Here is a 15,771-nt window from a genome sequence, read left to right as displayed (position 1 = left end):
GATTCTTCTAATCTTTCTTGGAAGAGGTCAAGAAATTGCTCCTCTCAAAGGGTAAGTGACTTGTACAAATTGGCATGGCTTTCAAGTCCAAAGAATGGTTTACAATTGAGATTGTCTAAGTCTTCATTCAATGTTTTGTTCTATAACATAAAATAAATTCCACAGTCCATGCCAAGCTACATGTCACTGTGTTAACAAAGAAATATGTATAATAAGACCCATAACTTGCCTGGGTCTGAGACCTATTGTGATATATTTCTGCTATTTGAGTATCTACCACATGAGGTCGCTTTTGCTTTGAGTTGTGTCAAAAGTGTAACCACTTATTTTATCAATATTTTCAGTCCCCTCATAAAATCTTCCTTTCCCCTCCACTTGGCATTGAAGTGAAATCTGGTTATGTATTTCATGAATGGTGATATCTACTCTGTTGAATGTTTTGCTATGGGATAATAGAAAAATTGTTCACTCAGAGTGCTTTCGGAAATTCTAGACATACAAGAGTCACTTCCTGAATATTTCCAGTGATTTTTCCATGTCCATATAATATTAGAAAAACACAAAGACACTATCTTTTCCACATTAATGTGAGTATCTAACTTTTTTTTAATAGCATTTGGCTGATTCAGTTCAGTTCGCATCTTTGGATATGGCTCTTTTCTGGAATGGCTGTTACTGTTATAGAGTTTATATTGAATGTTTTTTTGAAGAAAAGGTGCCTGATAGTTTTTTAAAAATCACATATATAATCCTACACGACTGTTTTCTGCTAGCCATGGTACTTTGCACATGAGTCAAATGAGAAGTAAATGACGCAAAAGGGCGGAATTGTACAATTTAGGTTAAGAGTTAAGGTACTTTTCCCTAAACTCTTGCCACGTGGCCTAATCAGCTGTCACCTAGTGATAGAGGAATGGATAATCTCCATGCTGTAGCCCCAGAGGGAGTGCATAGCTAGGAGGTAGAAGAGTCTATTTCTCAAGGAAAAATTCTGTAATTCTAAACAACAATGTTACCAACCTAGAAATATTTGTTTTCTTGCTTTCACAACTTCATGAAAATGAGAAAGAAAAAAAAAAAAGAAACAATCCACAGAACCTTATTTTGTACTAGCTTTTTGATGAAGTTGTATGTGGAGAGGCCAGGAAATTCCTAGGAATCCTTTATGGAAGATCATTTGGAGAAGAATTCTGCAAACGTATATCAGCCCCTCAGACTGCATCATTGTAGGAAACCCCCCTGAGTTTCCAGACATGTAGTCCAAAGGCTGAGATTCCAAACTTTGTTCACTCCTGACAGCATGCCATAGGCTGACCTTGAAATAAATATTATTGTTCCCATTTTGCAGATGAAGAAACTGAGGTGCAGAGGAGTGAGTTGCCCAAAGTCACCAGTTAACAGAGCTGAGATTTGGATTTAGATCTGTCTGACTCTGAACTTGTGCCTTTTCTCCTTCATTTCACCCCCTCCCTGGTTATGTGAATGATTCCTCATGAAATGTCCTGTCCTAGCAGGTGAGTTTGGACTAGCAAGGGGTCTGTTTCCCTTTTTGACACCTTTAAACAGGACTTGAGAAGCAGATTTTTGATGTGGATGTAGTGGGACCAGAAAAAGACAGCAGGGTGTCAGGAGATGGAAGGTCGAGTTCAGATCACCTCATTTGCTCTTTTTTGGAATACAATTAGGATTCTCTTTTTTGCCTTGGTGAAATAGGGATCAATGGAGTATTTTAGAGCAGAAAGTACCAGGTCAAGATGCTGAGAGCTGTGAGTTTCCATGAGTCCATGAGCTTAGACTGACTACAATAGATGACCACCCTCTGGGGTAGGGAAGTGTAATGTGGAATAAGGAGCTTGATGGAATCTACCTCCTCATAGGTTTGCCTCATTCAGATCTTGACAGCATTAGACTTCAGCAAAGATCGAATATGAAATTCAGGGTGCTATGCTCTGCTGCTGGCAGTTTTAGCCCACTGTTCGTCTGGGAGTTCAGTTGACCTTTGAGGAAGCCCTGCTCTGAGGAGCTGCTGCCCTGCTATTGGCTGCTCTTGGGGAGACAGCCCAGGTGAGAGCTGCTGGTATCAGCCCTGGCAGTTGCTCAGACAAAGCAAAAGAGCCTAGAACCTGGGTCCTAGGTTTTGCATGGAATATGAGGCAGGTGGCAAGAGTGATCGTGCTCCTGATCCTGGGTGAGTTATTTTGATATAAAGAATTGGATCTGGGCCTGAGGATATTGGATTGGAATCTGCAGTTTCACCTGCTACTAATGTTCTTGATACTGAGGGAGAGCTTTGGGGTCCCATTTCCTCCAGGCAGCTCTTAAGGCTTTATATGTGGTGTGTCTCAAGGCAGTAAAGGTAGTCTGGGTTTCTTATTTACAGGGTCCATCCATAGTGGTGGGGGTGGCTCAGAGAAAGTAGACTTTCTTTTTCCATTCATATTCTCCTGGGCCTCCCTGGAATGCATAGAAAGAATATTTTTGGCCCAAACACAAATAGGAAGTAAATTATATGGTGAGTAGATAGTGGAAAAGCAAGGGTGCGAGTGGATTTGGCTGTGGGAGAGAACCACGGAGGTGCTGAGAGGGATGATCCAAATTACCTCAGTTTTGGGATAAGAGCTAGTGTTGTGTTTTACTCCCATAGGTACTTTGAGCCTCGCTAAGACCACCCAGCCCATCTCCATGGACTCACATGAAGGAGAAGAAGTGAACTTACCTTGTAGCCACACAACTATTGCTACAAATGATTTTATATTCTGGTACCGACAGCTCCCCAAACAGGGACCACAATTTATTATTCAAGCATATAAGACAAATGTGACGAATGAAGTGGCATCTCTATTTCTCCTTGCTGACAGAAAGTCCAGCACCCTGAGCCTGCCCCGGGTGGCCGTGAGTGACAGTGCTGTGTACTACTGCATTGTGACTGACACACAGTGAGACAGATGGGTCTGCACCTGCACAGTATCCTTCTGTGGGGTGGGAGTCACAGTCTGTGCATAGGCCCCAAAGCTTTGTTTTCTAAAAGTTTTATTTTTTTTATTTTCAGAAGGTATTAGCAAACTTACGTATTTTGTAGTCATTTAAAAAATGATCTTATTTATTATGTAGTGATTTTATTTACATGAGGTAAAATTTAAAAAGCATAAAAGGGTATTCAGTGCAATGTCCTCATTCCATTATTGTTCCTGGCTACCCAGTTACCAAACGAGGTTATCTAAGGTAATTATACTCAGTTGCTTAGCTCACCGGTGCTCAGTTTGTGTGTATAGATGGACACAGACACACACGTACACATGCTATGCACACACCACACGCACTTTATGTCCACATAGTGTATAGTCAATATGGAAAAGAGGTTTCTCAACTTTGAAACGTTTAGACTAAGAGTTAGTTTTTTATTTATTATTAAGAAATTTTGAACATTTTTATGGCCACTTTTAAGTATCCACACGGTGGTTTGCTTGTATCTCTGAATTCGTGTCTTTGTTCCTCTGGTGGTGCCCGTCTTTGTCTTCTCTTTTGTCCCAGTACCCTAGGAAGCATTCCTTAGAGCAGGGCCTGGCTTAGGTCTCACCCTCTGTTGAGCAGACTACAGGCATGTATGCTGTCTAGCTCAGATACCTTCCTAGACTCACTTGTGTACACACCCACATACAGAGGTATTTTTAAAAAATATAGAATATTTCATTGATATTTCCTTGTGTTCTCTCCTCAGATTCTCTCCAGCATGGATGTTGGAGTTTCTATGTGGTGGCTCCTGGCTTCTAAGAGCACAAAACACAGAACTGCTGTCTTCAGCTTCAGCTCAGGCCTGGCAGGATACCACTCTTCACAGACCAGCCCAGCTTCAGGGGGAGGGGACTACACAGGTCTGTGAATATAGGAAACAGTTTTCTTTGGGAGTCACTAATGTGAGAGACTACTGCAATCATCAAATTGGAAAGTCTGGAAAGGAGTGATAAACTAAATGGATAAAGAAAAAAAATGCCTTCACATCTCAACACCTTTAGTTAACCATAATTTACATTTCGGTACATACACCTTTGGAATTTTTCCACAAAATATGAAAGAGTTAATTCTGTGTGTGTAATAAAGTGGCTGTGTGTGAAATAAAAATTAAAGACCGTTTGAACTATGACTTTGGCAAGTATTGTGTACTTATTATATCTTCTGGATGAGTTGATTCTCAAAGTAAAAAATCAGTACTAGGGTAGGTTTCTATGGCAATAAAGTGTTTTTACCCACAAGTAAACGTTGTACTACCATCACATATGTTTTATAGTACAGTTTTTCATGGAGTTTCTAATTGCTTTTATTTCCTATACCCTTCTTATCCTAATGTCAGTCTTTTTTCGAATTCCTCAGTGTAGTTGATTTTGTCAAATTCCTTTCTTCCAGAAGACCTCTCAGTAAAAGTTGTGGGAAAATTTGTTCTGTTTTTTTTTTTTTTTTTTTAAAGAAATCTCTCTCTTTCCTCTGGTGCTGTTTTTCTGAGACAAACATTATTTGCTTGCTTTATCTTGAGGATCAGTTTTCTATGTGCTATATTATATTTTCGTATATTTTTGACTCTTTTTCTTCTGTGTCCAGACAGATTTTCTCAATTTTGTTTTTCACATCATCTACAGATTTTTAGCTGTGACAACAGTATCTTAGTCTTTAAGAGCTTTCTTAATTGTTAAATTTTTCATGATATATTAACTCAATGTTTTTTGAAAATTCTGTTTTGTTCTTGGAATTTTCTCTGTTTCCCTCTGTGTCAGGTTTTCTGATTTTTTCTGGGTATTTTCTATTGCTTGCTTTATATTTATGACTCATCCTCCTTCCTGCCCCTTCACATTATGGTAATGAAGGATTATGGAGCTGTCGTTGTTTAAGAAGGTCTGTATTTGATTATTTTTCCTGGAAGATGTGATTTAGTTAAGGCCCTTGAGATAGGAAGATTATCCTGGATCATTTAGGTAGACTCAGTCTCATCACATGGGATATTATAAAATTGGAGAGACTTTCCCTGCTGTGTTTAGAGGGAGATGTAACTATGGAAGAAGGGTCAAAGAGAAAAACATCGCCTGCTTTAGAGTTGGAAAAAAAGGCCACCAGCCAAGATATGTGGGTGGCCTCTAGAAGCTGGAAAAATCGAGAAGACGTTCACCCCTGGAAGTTCAGAAAAAAATGCAGTCCTTCTGATACCTTGAGGTATGATCCTATGAGACATACAGTGAACTTCTAACTCACAGAACTCTAAGATTAGTTTGTATTGTTTTAAACCACCAATGTTACTTGACAAAGGGGTCTGGCCACCTGTCACTGTCCAGCAAATACATACAGGCAGGGGATATTTACACCAAGGTTTATCATCTGAGGGCAGCAATTCTGGATAAGAGTGAGAGCAGACCCTCCAAGACTGTTCTGCCCTTTTGTTTCCAAAACCACAGTTTTTCATACAAAATTTTATAGCTAAAACCATATTAACCCTTATTTTAAACAGTAATAAACAATAAATAGCATAACCTACTACCTGTTACAGTATTTCTATTGGAAAAGTTAAACTCCTAAATCAATCACTCTAAACTACTCAAAATATACATTTTTAGGTTGAAGCTAAATTTTCAAAAGAACCGGACTGGAAGGTGGGGGGTGAAGGTCTTGTAGGACCTAATCTGACCAGACAGACTAGCTGTGTTGCCTCTGCCCTAGCCTGACTTACTCCATCTTATTCTTTCTATGAGCACTGTCACCAAGTTTGTAATAATTTGTTACAGAAGCTGTAGAAAAGTAATGCAGTAGTCAACATATGTTAGCTTGTAGCCTTTTATTTTAGTGCATGTGAACAGTGTTTTGTATTTGCTGCTGTTTAATCTCCTGCCTCTAGAATCCCCCAGATCTCCTCCCACCTCTCCATCCCGCCAATGCCAGTTGGAAGGGTTATTCATTATAATTTCCATGACAGTCTTCTCGTGGGGGGTTTTGTTCTGCTTCACTGTTTCTTTCACTTCTCTCATTTGTACATCATCCCTTTGCACTTTTGTCAGTGGGCAATTTGTAGAGATGGGCAGAGAACAGATATGGTTGTTTGATACCAGGAATCAGAAGCATTATTCATAGAGATTTTGAGTGTGAAACTGGCCAGACATAATGGCTCATGCTTTTAATTCTAGCACATTGGATGGCTCAGGTGGGAGGATTGCTTGAGGCCAAGAGTTCGATACAGCTTGTACAATTGTCTTGGACAATTTCCAGACCCTGTCTCTACAAAAAACTTAAAAAAGTAGCTAGGTGTGGTGGTGTGCACCTGTATTCCCTGCTACTTGGGAGGCTGAAGCAGGAGGATCACTTAGGTCCAGGAGTATGAAATTGCAGTGAGCTACTATTATGCCATTGCATTCTAGCTGGGGCAGAAGAGCACTACGCTAACTCAAAAAATAAAAATACAGTGCCAACATAAAAATAAAGTGTCAAGCAACAAATTCTCAGAGGTAGGAGCCAACCTACAGGTAAAAAGAAGAAAATGAGGATCCTGAGGACAGGTTTGAAGTTAGATTGCTAGAAATAATCACATCCCTGGCAAAGAGGTTTTCTCCCTTTAGAAAAAGGCCCTGTCTGCCCCAGGGGAGGCAGCTTGTTTTTCTATTCAGTTCTCATTTCCCTTGAAAGGGTGTGTAATAGTCACTTTTTTAGCTCCAGGGATCTACAAGCTTAAGTGGGTAGGAAGAAAAGGCTTCTTTCCAAAGACTGATCTTTCTGTTGGCCACAGTTAACACTGCTCTCATTTTACAAGAGCTGACTTTCACTTTAATAAAAGTTCTGGTTGTTTCTGTGAGATTTCATGATCAAACTTCTCCCATGTCTTTTATTCCTCAGAAATTTTTTTAGCTCTAGTCTAATGGGTGTACTCCATCTAAGATTCCAGGGTTAATACAAAGGTATTTTTACTCTGTCCTTAATTTTGTCAAAAATTATCTATGCTTTATTTGTCAATGCCGTCATCAGTCTGCTTGGTTTCAACTGTAGAAACTAAAATTTATCAATGTGTCATTGAAAGTGTGGTACCCAGAGTTGAGCGGAGTACTCCAGTCGTGTTGTGAGCAGATGTCAATGTTATTTTACTTTCTTATCTGACTATTATTATCCACGTAAAGCCACTGAATATTCGTAGTTCTCTTTGAAGTAGACAAAGAAATAAGTAATTCATTTTCCTTGGTGAGGATCCTTGACTTAGCCTTTTATTTTGTAGATCCGATCTTATTTTTAATATTAGCAGACAAAACAATTATCTCTGGATCCTCCACATCTGATGCTCACTACCACCAAGTCATCTAAGCTGAGTCTAGAAAAGTTGATCTGATTGTTTCTATGGAAAGACTCCACTGCTTTTACAGAAAGGTGGGCATGGACTCCAGTATCTGATAGCTTTATTTATGATCATTTTCTTTGTAAGGTAAATTCTTCCTCTATTTTACAGTCTTCATTTTTTTCATTGCTGCTAGGATTCATTTAATATACTAGAGAGGGCTACATAGTACAGATTAGTGAATAAAGAAATATGTTCAGGGGGAAGTTTTCTATACATTTCAAAACAGAGGAAAAGCGCATCACAGGTTTCTGTGGGGAGCCTGTGTCCTCTGCCCTGCATCTGACCTCCAGAGGGCGATGTTTCACAAACTGGAGATCCCCATTTCCATTTCTGATCAGCCCCTCCTCCCTGCAGCTGGCTGACTGAAGCACCCTCCCTGAGCTCTTTGAAGACAAGTGAGGAGAATCAGAGGTCAGAAAGTACCCCAGATCATCTCAGCAGTTTTTGTCTTTTTACAGAAAGGAGGGACTTGACTAGACAGATTTACTCACACCTCCTGTTTCCAAGAACTGGATTTCATAGCCATTTTCCTGATTTCCCAAGAGAAGAATTTCCAGAAAGACACCCGCAGCATCTCCCCTGCTCAGTCATGCTCCTGTTGCTCCTGCCAGTATTGGGGATGATTTTTGGCCTGAGTGAGTAACATTCCATTATGGTCCCAAGTTCTATAGAAGTTAACTGTTTTCTGTTCAAATCCTAGTAGAAATGCTTTTCCTAGACAAGCCTGCACTGCTTTCACTGATATAATGTTGATTTTTCAGGAGATGTCAGAGCCCAGACTGTGACCCAGCAGGTCGGCCCTGTCACTGTCTCTGAAGGAGACGTTCTGGAGTTGGGTTGCAACTATTCATATGGTGCTACTCCTTCTCTCTACTGGTATGTCCAGTACCCTGGCCAAGGCCTCCAGCTTCTCCTCAAATACTACTCAGGGGACTCCATTGTTAAAGGCATCAAAGGCTTTGAGGCTGAATTTAGGAAGAGTGAATCTTCGTTCAACTTGAGGAAACACCCTGTGCATTGGAGTGACTCAGCTGTGTACTTCTGTGCTCTGAGGACCACAGTGCCTGGGACTGCAGGGGGAGCTGAACACAAACTGTGAGACGTTAGGGAGGGTGACTGAAAGATTTTGATTCTGAAAAGCAGAAGCCATGGTGTTCTTACTTCACAGTATGGAGGGTCTCAGAGACGTGCTGAGTGAGCCAGCATGAGGCTGATATATTTAATGGTTGGTTATGGGTATTGTGACATGACATGGCACAGGAGTTTTGCTTTCCAGACATCATTTTATCCTTCAGTGATCCAAACACAAGGGAGCCACCTTTTGTAGGCATATCTTCTTGGCTATTTAACTGCCTTCCCAACTTGCTCATTTTATGGTAATTTCCTTAGAATGTTTTTCTGGCTCCTCTCAATATAATAGCATGGTCATATAGATTTTAACAATTTATTGGGAATATTGAAGAAAGAAGAATGAATAACTCAAATTCTTCAGTATTTTTTTAAAGGACTATTAAGGAGAGAGTAGATGCTAAATTTAGATTATTAAAGTTTATTTTATTTTTTCCAGTTATAACAGTTGATTCTTATTCTTTTGGTATCTTAAATTCTCCAAATGCACATCAGAAATCTTTACAACTGATGGAATAGTAACTTCTGCCAATGTTGTTTTTGTTTTCTTTTTTATTATTGTATTTTCAGATGATTTGACAGTTAGGATATTAGAAATCAATTCTTATCTGTTTAAAATTGCTACAATTTTTGACCTGGGAAGAATAACAATGTCTGGTCCCTGAGTAACCACTGTTTAAGTATTGCAATGAGAATAAAAAGGTTAAAAGTCATGTGATAGATGTATTAGTTTCCTCTGGCTTGGAGGAAAAGAACAATAAACCTTTGTATTCTTTTTTAAAAAATGAGTTACTTCATTTTTACCTACCAAGATAACACATGACTATAGTGAGAGAGAAACAAAGTCTCTGCCCACAAAGTGTAATAAGGCCCATTTTCACCCACTTCCCTGATAACAGCCTAGTGATGGAAATGGAGCTTTTTTATATTTCTTTGGGAAAAAACTAGGAAAATGAGTATGAACATTAGTAGCCCCGTCTGGAGGTAGACTTTGACAATGGTGAGTGCCTTAAACCATGTGTAGAAAGGTAGAATTTTAAGCATTAGTAATTCGGGAAGTACTAGGGGTTTCAAGGATAAGGAATATTCACTCCTCTTTGGCCCTGGGTACTCTTTTTTTTTTTTTTTTTAAATTTAATCCAGATACTGTATTAAATTTTAGACTCGTGATTAGAGCAAATTATCCAATTTTCTTGACATCTGGTGTCTTCATTTCCAAAATGGGCAATGTTAGGAGGAATCAATGTGACAAGGAATGTTAATGCATTTGATGAATAATTTCCTCATTAATTTCGTTAATGCAAGCTCATAAGCAGAATAGCTATTAAGGCCATGTTGTTCAATTTTGAAAGTTCAGTCTATGCCTTATGAATTATTTAGGTGCTGCTGGTGCCTTTGTGTGTAGGATAGGATATGGAGGTCCCGGAATCCTTCCCTACTTGCTGAACACTTAGGAAGTATTTCCTTAACTAGAATCAAACATGAAGATTGAACTTTTCTATTTTTCCAAGAAGGAGAAAAGTATGAATTATGCATCAGTTCTGTATTGCAAGTGGCTGCTGATAATTCTAACTGTGTTATAAATTCAGAGGAAAAAACTTTCTTCCTTCTATAGCTGAACATGTTTAGTTAATAATTATGATCAGTTTATTCCCTAATCACCTTTTGTGGGGAACCATTAAACAATCTGTCATTTCTACGAGAAAATTAAAAGAATCAACTTTCTAAAGATTTAGTTCACCTGTGGCTTTCTTTTCTTTTCTTTTTTTTTTTGAGACAGAGTCTCATTATGTTGCCCTTGGTAGATTGCCAGTGACATCACAGCTCACAGCAACCTCAAACTCCTGGGCTTAAGTGATTCTCTTGCCTCAGCCTGCCTCCCAAGTAGCTGGGAATACAGCTGCCCACCACAATGCCTGGCTATTTTTTGGTTGTATTGTCATTTGGCAGGCCCCACCCGGGCTGGATTCAAGCCTTCCAGCTCTGGTGTATGTGGATGGTGCCTTAGCCACTTGAGCTACAGGTGTCGAGCCCCTAATCACCTTTTGAGGGGCAACTACTAAACAATCTGTCATTTCTACCACAAAATTAAAAGTATCAACTTCCTAAAGATTTAGTTCACCTGTGGCTCTTGAGATTAAGTATTAAATGGCTGAAGACCAATATCTGAGTCACTAGCACTATGTAGGCATAATCCTGTGTGCTGCTGCATCTGTAGAGAATAGGGGAAGTAGAGTTTAGAAAATTAATGAAAGCACTGAAGTCCATACTGAATTTCTTTAGTCTAACTTATTTGTCTTTCTACACTCAAAAAAATGCAGTGTATCGATGCCCCTACGTGCATTGAGGACACACATAGACCTTTGCTTCAGTTGCAGGGCAACAGTAAATCTCTATGTGTGAGGGAGGCTGGACAGTCTCAGTTTTCCTCTCCAGGTCTGCTCTCCCCACTGCTCCATGCCCCAGGCTGACTTCTATGCTCTGCATGGACTAGTGTGTCTTGTCTTTTGCTTCTGGTTCAGTTTAGCTGAGTGGGAGACATCAGCAGGAGAGAGTGGTCAAGATATTTGCATTCCAAGTTCCTTTCTTTCCTTTAGTGAAGTCCTCAGGTCCTGCTGGGTGGTACTCTCTCCCTCAGTTATAGGTCTCCCCAGATTAGAGAAATTTCTTCTTCCCTTGTAGCTTTGGGGCTGAGAGTGGTGAAATTGTCTGCCCGTTGCTAACCCGGGAGTGCTTCATTTTCCCTTGTAGGTTTTGCTTGTTTGTGCCCATATGTTTAAAAATATTTCTTTTATTAAGCTTTTAAAAATTTTCCTCTTGAGATGATTGCCAGGACCCTGAAAATATAAAACTAACACTCATTGTAAGCTTGAGGCAGAAAGAGAAGAAACTTATTTTATGTTCCCATTCATCACAGGCTTCTTTGAGACTTGAAGATTGTTGTTTCAAGATAACTAATCAATTCCAGTGAAAGGCAGTATGATATGGCTAAGGTTTCAAATACTAAAATATAAAATCTTTAGGAAAACCTTCAGAAAGAACTATATTCCATCATTCTTCTGATTCAAACAAGATAGATCTTTCATCCTTGTGTTGTTGTCAGGTGTCGCAGAATGGCAATGCAGAGTATAGGTTTGCTATTGAAATAATATAGGACAAAGACGACTACCACCTTAAGATGGTGAGTAGCAAACTCTTTTATTCCTTGCTGGTTTAAATAACTAGGTCTGTATGTACACATTGTCAATCAACAATCCTTCCATTACTTTAGTGACATATAGTAAAAAACAAATTAACTTTTACTTAGTGCCTGCTAGTCTACTGATCACAACAATACTCATTCTCCATTATACTAAAAATACCAATCAAGGAAAAACATGTTGTTAGTTTTCTGGTTTGATTCTTGATATGTAGGGAAACTCCTTCAGGGGGTAAGGGCTGATAAATCATCCACTCTACAAAGCCCTAAGGCATCTGGAGGCAGTAACTTGCAAAACCACAACCGGGAGGTTCCAAAAGTATACTGATGACATGCCTTCATGCCTCAGTCTCCCTTGGCCCTGCTCAGCACAGAAGAATGTCCACTCTACAAAGCCCTAAGGCATCTGGAGGCAGTAACTTGCAAAACCACAACCGGGAGGTTCCAAAAGTATACTGATGACATGCCTTCATGCCTCAGTCTCCCTTGGCCCTGCTCAGCACAGAAGAATGTCCCTCTGGCTAAAACAAAGTTCTACTTCAGAGTCTCCTAGATTGTAGAAAAACATGACTTTTCTTTCTGCTATCTCTCAGAGGCAAAGAGGCCTAAACATATAAGTTTTCACCTATATACTTGCCTCAAAATATATGATGGATGCTACTTACACTCTGTTTAAAGAAAAAAGAAGGCAAATCAGAGGAATAACCTCTTTAAATTGGTATGCAATTTATTCTTTTAAATTTAAAATTTTAATTTAAATTTTAATTTAAAATTTTAGCCCATTCTCCCCTTCAAATGAGCCCTTTATCACCATAATAATACCTCAGCCTTACTTAACTACACATTTTTACTTAATATACAGTTCACTCGATGTCTATTTTAAGTAGCCTCTGCATGTGGAAAATATTTATTTTCAACTCCTTCACAAAGGTTTTCTTTGCTTTTTATCTACTGTTTAATAGAACAAATCTGCCACGAGGTGTTGTTGTCAGGGTCTCGCGGAAAAGCAATGTCGTGGAGAATAAGCATGTTTATTGAAATTGTGTTTTAAATAAAGGTGACCATCTGCTTGCTCAGGCAAAATAGTGAGCTTCTTTATTTGTGGTTGGTTAATATAGGGAATTTTGTACATGCGCACAATACAGCAATAACCTCATCGATCCATTTAAACATCATGTGACTACTTTGTAATTAACTTCCAATAATCCACTCAACATACACCTTTTAACATAACCCTATCAACATAACCCAATTTAACATAACTTAATGGAGAACATGTTGTTAGCCATTACTTCTTTGTTCTTATCTGATGATGCCTGAGGCTATGGAGGAACAAGGTAGATTGAATACCTGCCCTTCCTGGCCTTGCTGTTTGGAGGCTGTTACTTCGGATCTTTAAACAAGGCATAAAGAAACTTCTTGGGCATACAGGAATTTGTGTGCAAACCTCTGCTCCCATGTAGGCCTTAAGTCAGTGGGTTTTTGCTGGAAACTTTTACAAGGAATTTTCAGGCTGGACTTCTTAAAAGCCTTTCACGAGCCCAAGTTTCATCTGTGCCATTAGATACCTGTATGCAGTGGGTAAATTTCTCTTCTCTTGAGGTCCCCAAGCACATTTCCATTCCCAGACCCATCAGCAAGTGACCTTCGTTACTTATCACAGATCAGGAAAGGTTACTGATTGGTATCTGGCCAGTTTTCCAAAGGGCCTTGTTATTAGCCTTATAAAGTCAACCTTAATTCCTTAACACAGTCTATTCCAGCCAAAGCCTTGGTCATGTTAGGCTCACAACCAACCTGGCCACATGGGATTCTGCCTCAGTTTCTCACAAATATGCCTACACAAAGTCTTTTCACTGCTCTCTCTCAAACAGCTTTTTTGGCAAGAGGCATAAATACCTACTCTTCCTTTTCTCTCTAAAAAAACATGTTTATAGAGAAGCTTCAATGCACTTTTTGTATGACTCTCTAACTAAAGATCATATGATATGAAAACAAAGGTTATATGGTATGAACTCCCTATAGGAGCAACTTAGTGACATGATGTTCTGAGTTATGGTTTGGTGAAGGAGGTTTAGGACACTAGCTCTAAATTACTTTCAAAGAGAACATGATTCTGGTTTTTTTTTTTGTTTGTTTTGTTTTCTTTCCTTACCTTTCTCTTATTTTGATTTTTCTTATATCTTATTTTTATTTTTCTCTCCCTCTTTTTGCAAAGGTACAATTTCTCTTCATTTTCCTACTTATTTCCTGAAATACTATTTGGGAATATGGTGTGTACCTGTAGTCCTAGCTATGTAGGAGGCTGAGGCAAGATCACTTGAGACGAGGACTTAGAGGTTACTGAGCCGCTATGATTACAGTCTGAGTAACAGAGTGAGACTATCTAAAAACAACAACAACAAAAATACATTTCCTTTCTTTCTGTCTCTACATTATCTTAAGAGAACGTAAGTCATTTGAAGCTTGATCCACTCAGCATGGACAAAACTTGTTTCTTTTCCTTTGAACACCAAATTCCTCCCTTAAGTCTCTCATGGGAAATGTAAACATCCAGAGGTTGGTCCAGTGAAGGGACCAAGAAGCACTTGCTACTTAACAGTCAAGTCACCTGCCCTGTGTGGTCTCTTGGGGGCAGTGCAGTGTAAGGTTTATCTCAGGGGTATATACAAGAGGAGCTGCAGACTTGCTCCCCACAGAGATCTGAGGAGTTAGACCAAGAGTGTGCTCAAAAGTGGGAAGATGCAGGTGCCAAGAACCACCAGGTTCCTTGGAAAGCCCTGTGTTGATAGAGGGGTGCTGGTCTCTCCCTAGAGTACACTCTCTGAGTGGATTCATATCTCCAGGCAAGGAGGTCTGAGAAGGAGTCCCCAGCAAGCTCAGCTGGAGCCATGGCTTCCACGTGCATCTCCACACTTGTGCTTCTCTTCATGTTGAGTGAGTACAATCCCCTCCCCATTTCCACTTACATTATAGTCCGCTTACATTCTCTTCATCTTTTTCACTAACATGCAATCTGAATTAATTTGCAGGTGGACTGAGAGCTCAGTCAGCGACTCAGCCGGATGCCCAGGTTACTGTCTCTGAAGGGAATCCTCTGACTGTGAAATGCACCTATTCATTTTCTGGGAGCCCTTATCTCTTTTGGTATGTCCAGTATCCCAAGGAAGGCCTCCAGTTTCTTCTAAAATACATCACAGGGGACAACCTGGTTAAAGGCAACTATGGTTTTGAGGCTGAATTTAATAAGAGCCAAACCTCTTTTCACCTGAAGAAGCCATCTGCCCTTGTGAGTGACTCTGCTATGTACTTCTGTGCTGTGAGTGACACACTGATGGAGCTTCAAGGGAAGCTGAACGCAAACCCTCAAGTACAGGCAAACCCATTTTCTGAGGTCTTTATGTCCCGCCACCAGGAGTGGTGTGGCTCTAGGATGTGTCTCTGAAACTACAGTTTAAAACCACAGATGTTGCTTATTCAGCAGGTGTTTTTGAGTCTTTATGTGCCTAGTACTGTGCTAGGCATTGGTCATAAAAGAGTGAAAGAACTTTAAAACAACTAGAAGAAATCATAGAGGAAAGCTTTATGACATTTGTCTGGGCAAGGAGTTTTTTTGGATATGACCACAAAAACCCAGGCATGAAAGGAAAAATAGACAAATGGGATTATATTAAATGAAAGTTTCTGCAGGGCAAAGGAAACAATTAGCAGAGTGAAAAGACAAGCTATGAAATGAGGAAAACATTTATAAACTCTACATCTGATAAGGGGGTAGTATTCAAAATCATCGAGGAACTGAAACAACTAAATATCCAATAAACCCCAATAACCTGATTAAAAATGGGCAAAGACATTTCTCAGATATACAAATGGCCAAAAGGTATATTAAAAATGTTTTAATATCACTAGTCATCAGAAACATGAAATTTAAAACCGGAGTGAAAGATCACCTTCCCCTTGTTACAATGGCTATTATAAAACGTACTGTTGCTGAGAATGAAGAGAAAAGGGAACTCTTTCACACTGTTGGTAGGAATGCAATTAATGGAACCATTATGAAAACTAAAACAAATATTTCTGAAAAATT

At 39.4% G+C, this 15,771-nt stretch overlaps 2 gene segments (V, D, J or C); both read left to right on the top strand.

Moving 5' to 3' along the window:
* The first annotated feature begins 2,113 nt into the window (after nt 1-2,113).
* Nucleotides 2,114-2,940, top strand: LOC100943741. The segment is given in 2 exon segments: nt 2,114-2,188; nt 2,645-2,940. Coding segments are annotated over 2 exon segments (336 nt in total).
* A 5,006-nt stretch (nt 2,941-7,946) lies between these two features.
* LOC100943424 lies at nt 7,947-8,456 on the top strand. The segment is given in 2 exon segments: nt 7,947-7,992; nt 8,119-8,456. Coding segments are annotated over 2 exon segments (384 nt in total).
* The last annotated feature ends 7,315 nt before the right edge of the window (nt 8,457-15,771 follow it).

Source organism: Otolemur garnettii, unplaced genomic scaffold (assembly GCF_000181295.1).
Source record: "Otolemur garnettii isolate 467f Iridium unplaced genomic scaffold, OtoGar3 scaffold00276, whole genome shotgun sequence".
Lineage (NCBI taxonomy): Eukaryota > Metazoa > Chordata > Mammalia > Primates > Galagidae > Otolemur > Otolemur garnettii.
The sequence above is the reverse complement of the archived record's forward strand: the minus strand, read 5'-3'. Positions and strand labels throughout refer to the sequence as shown.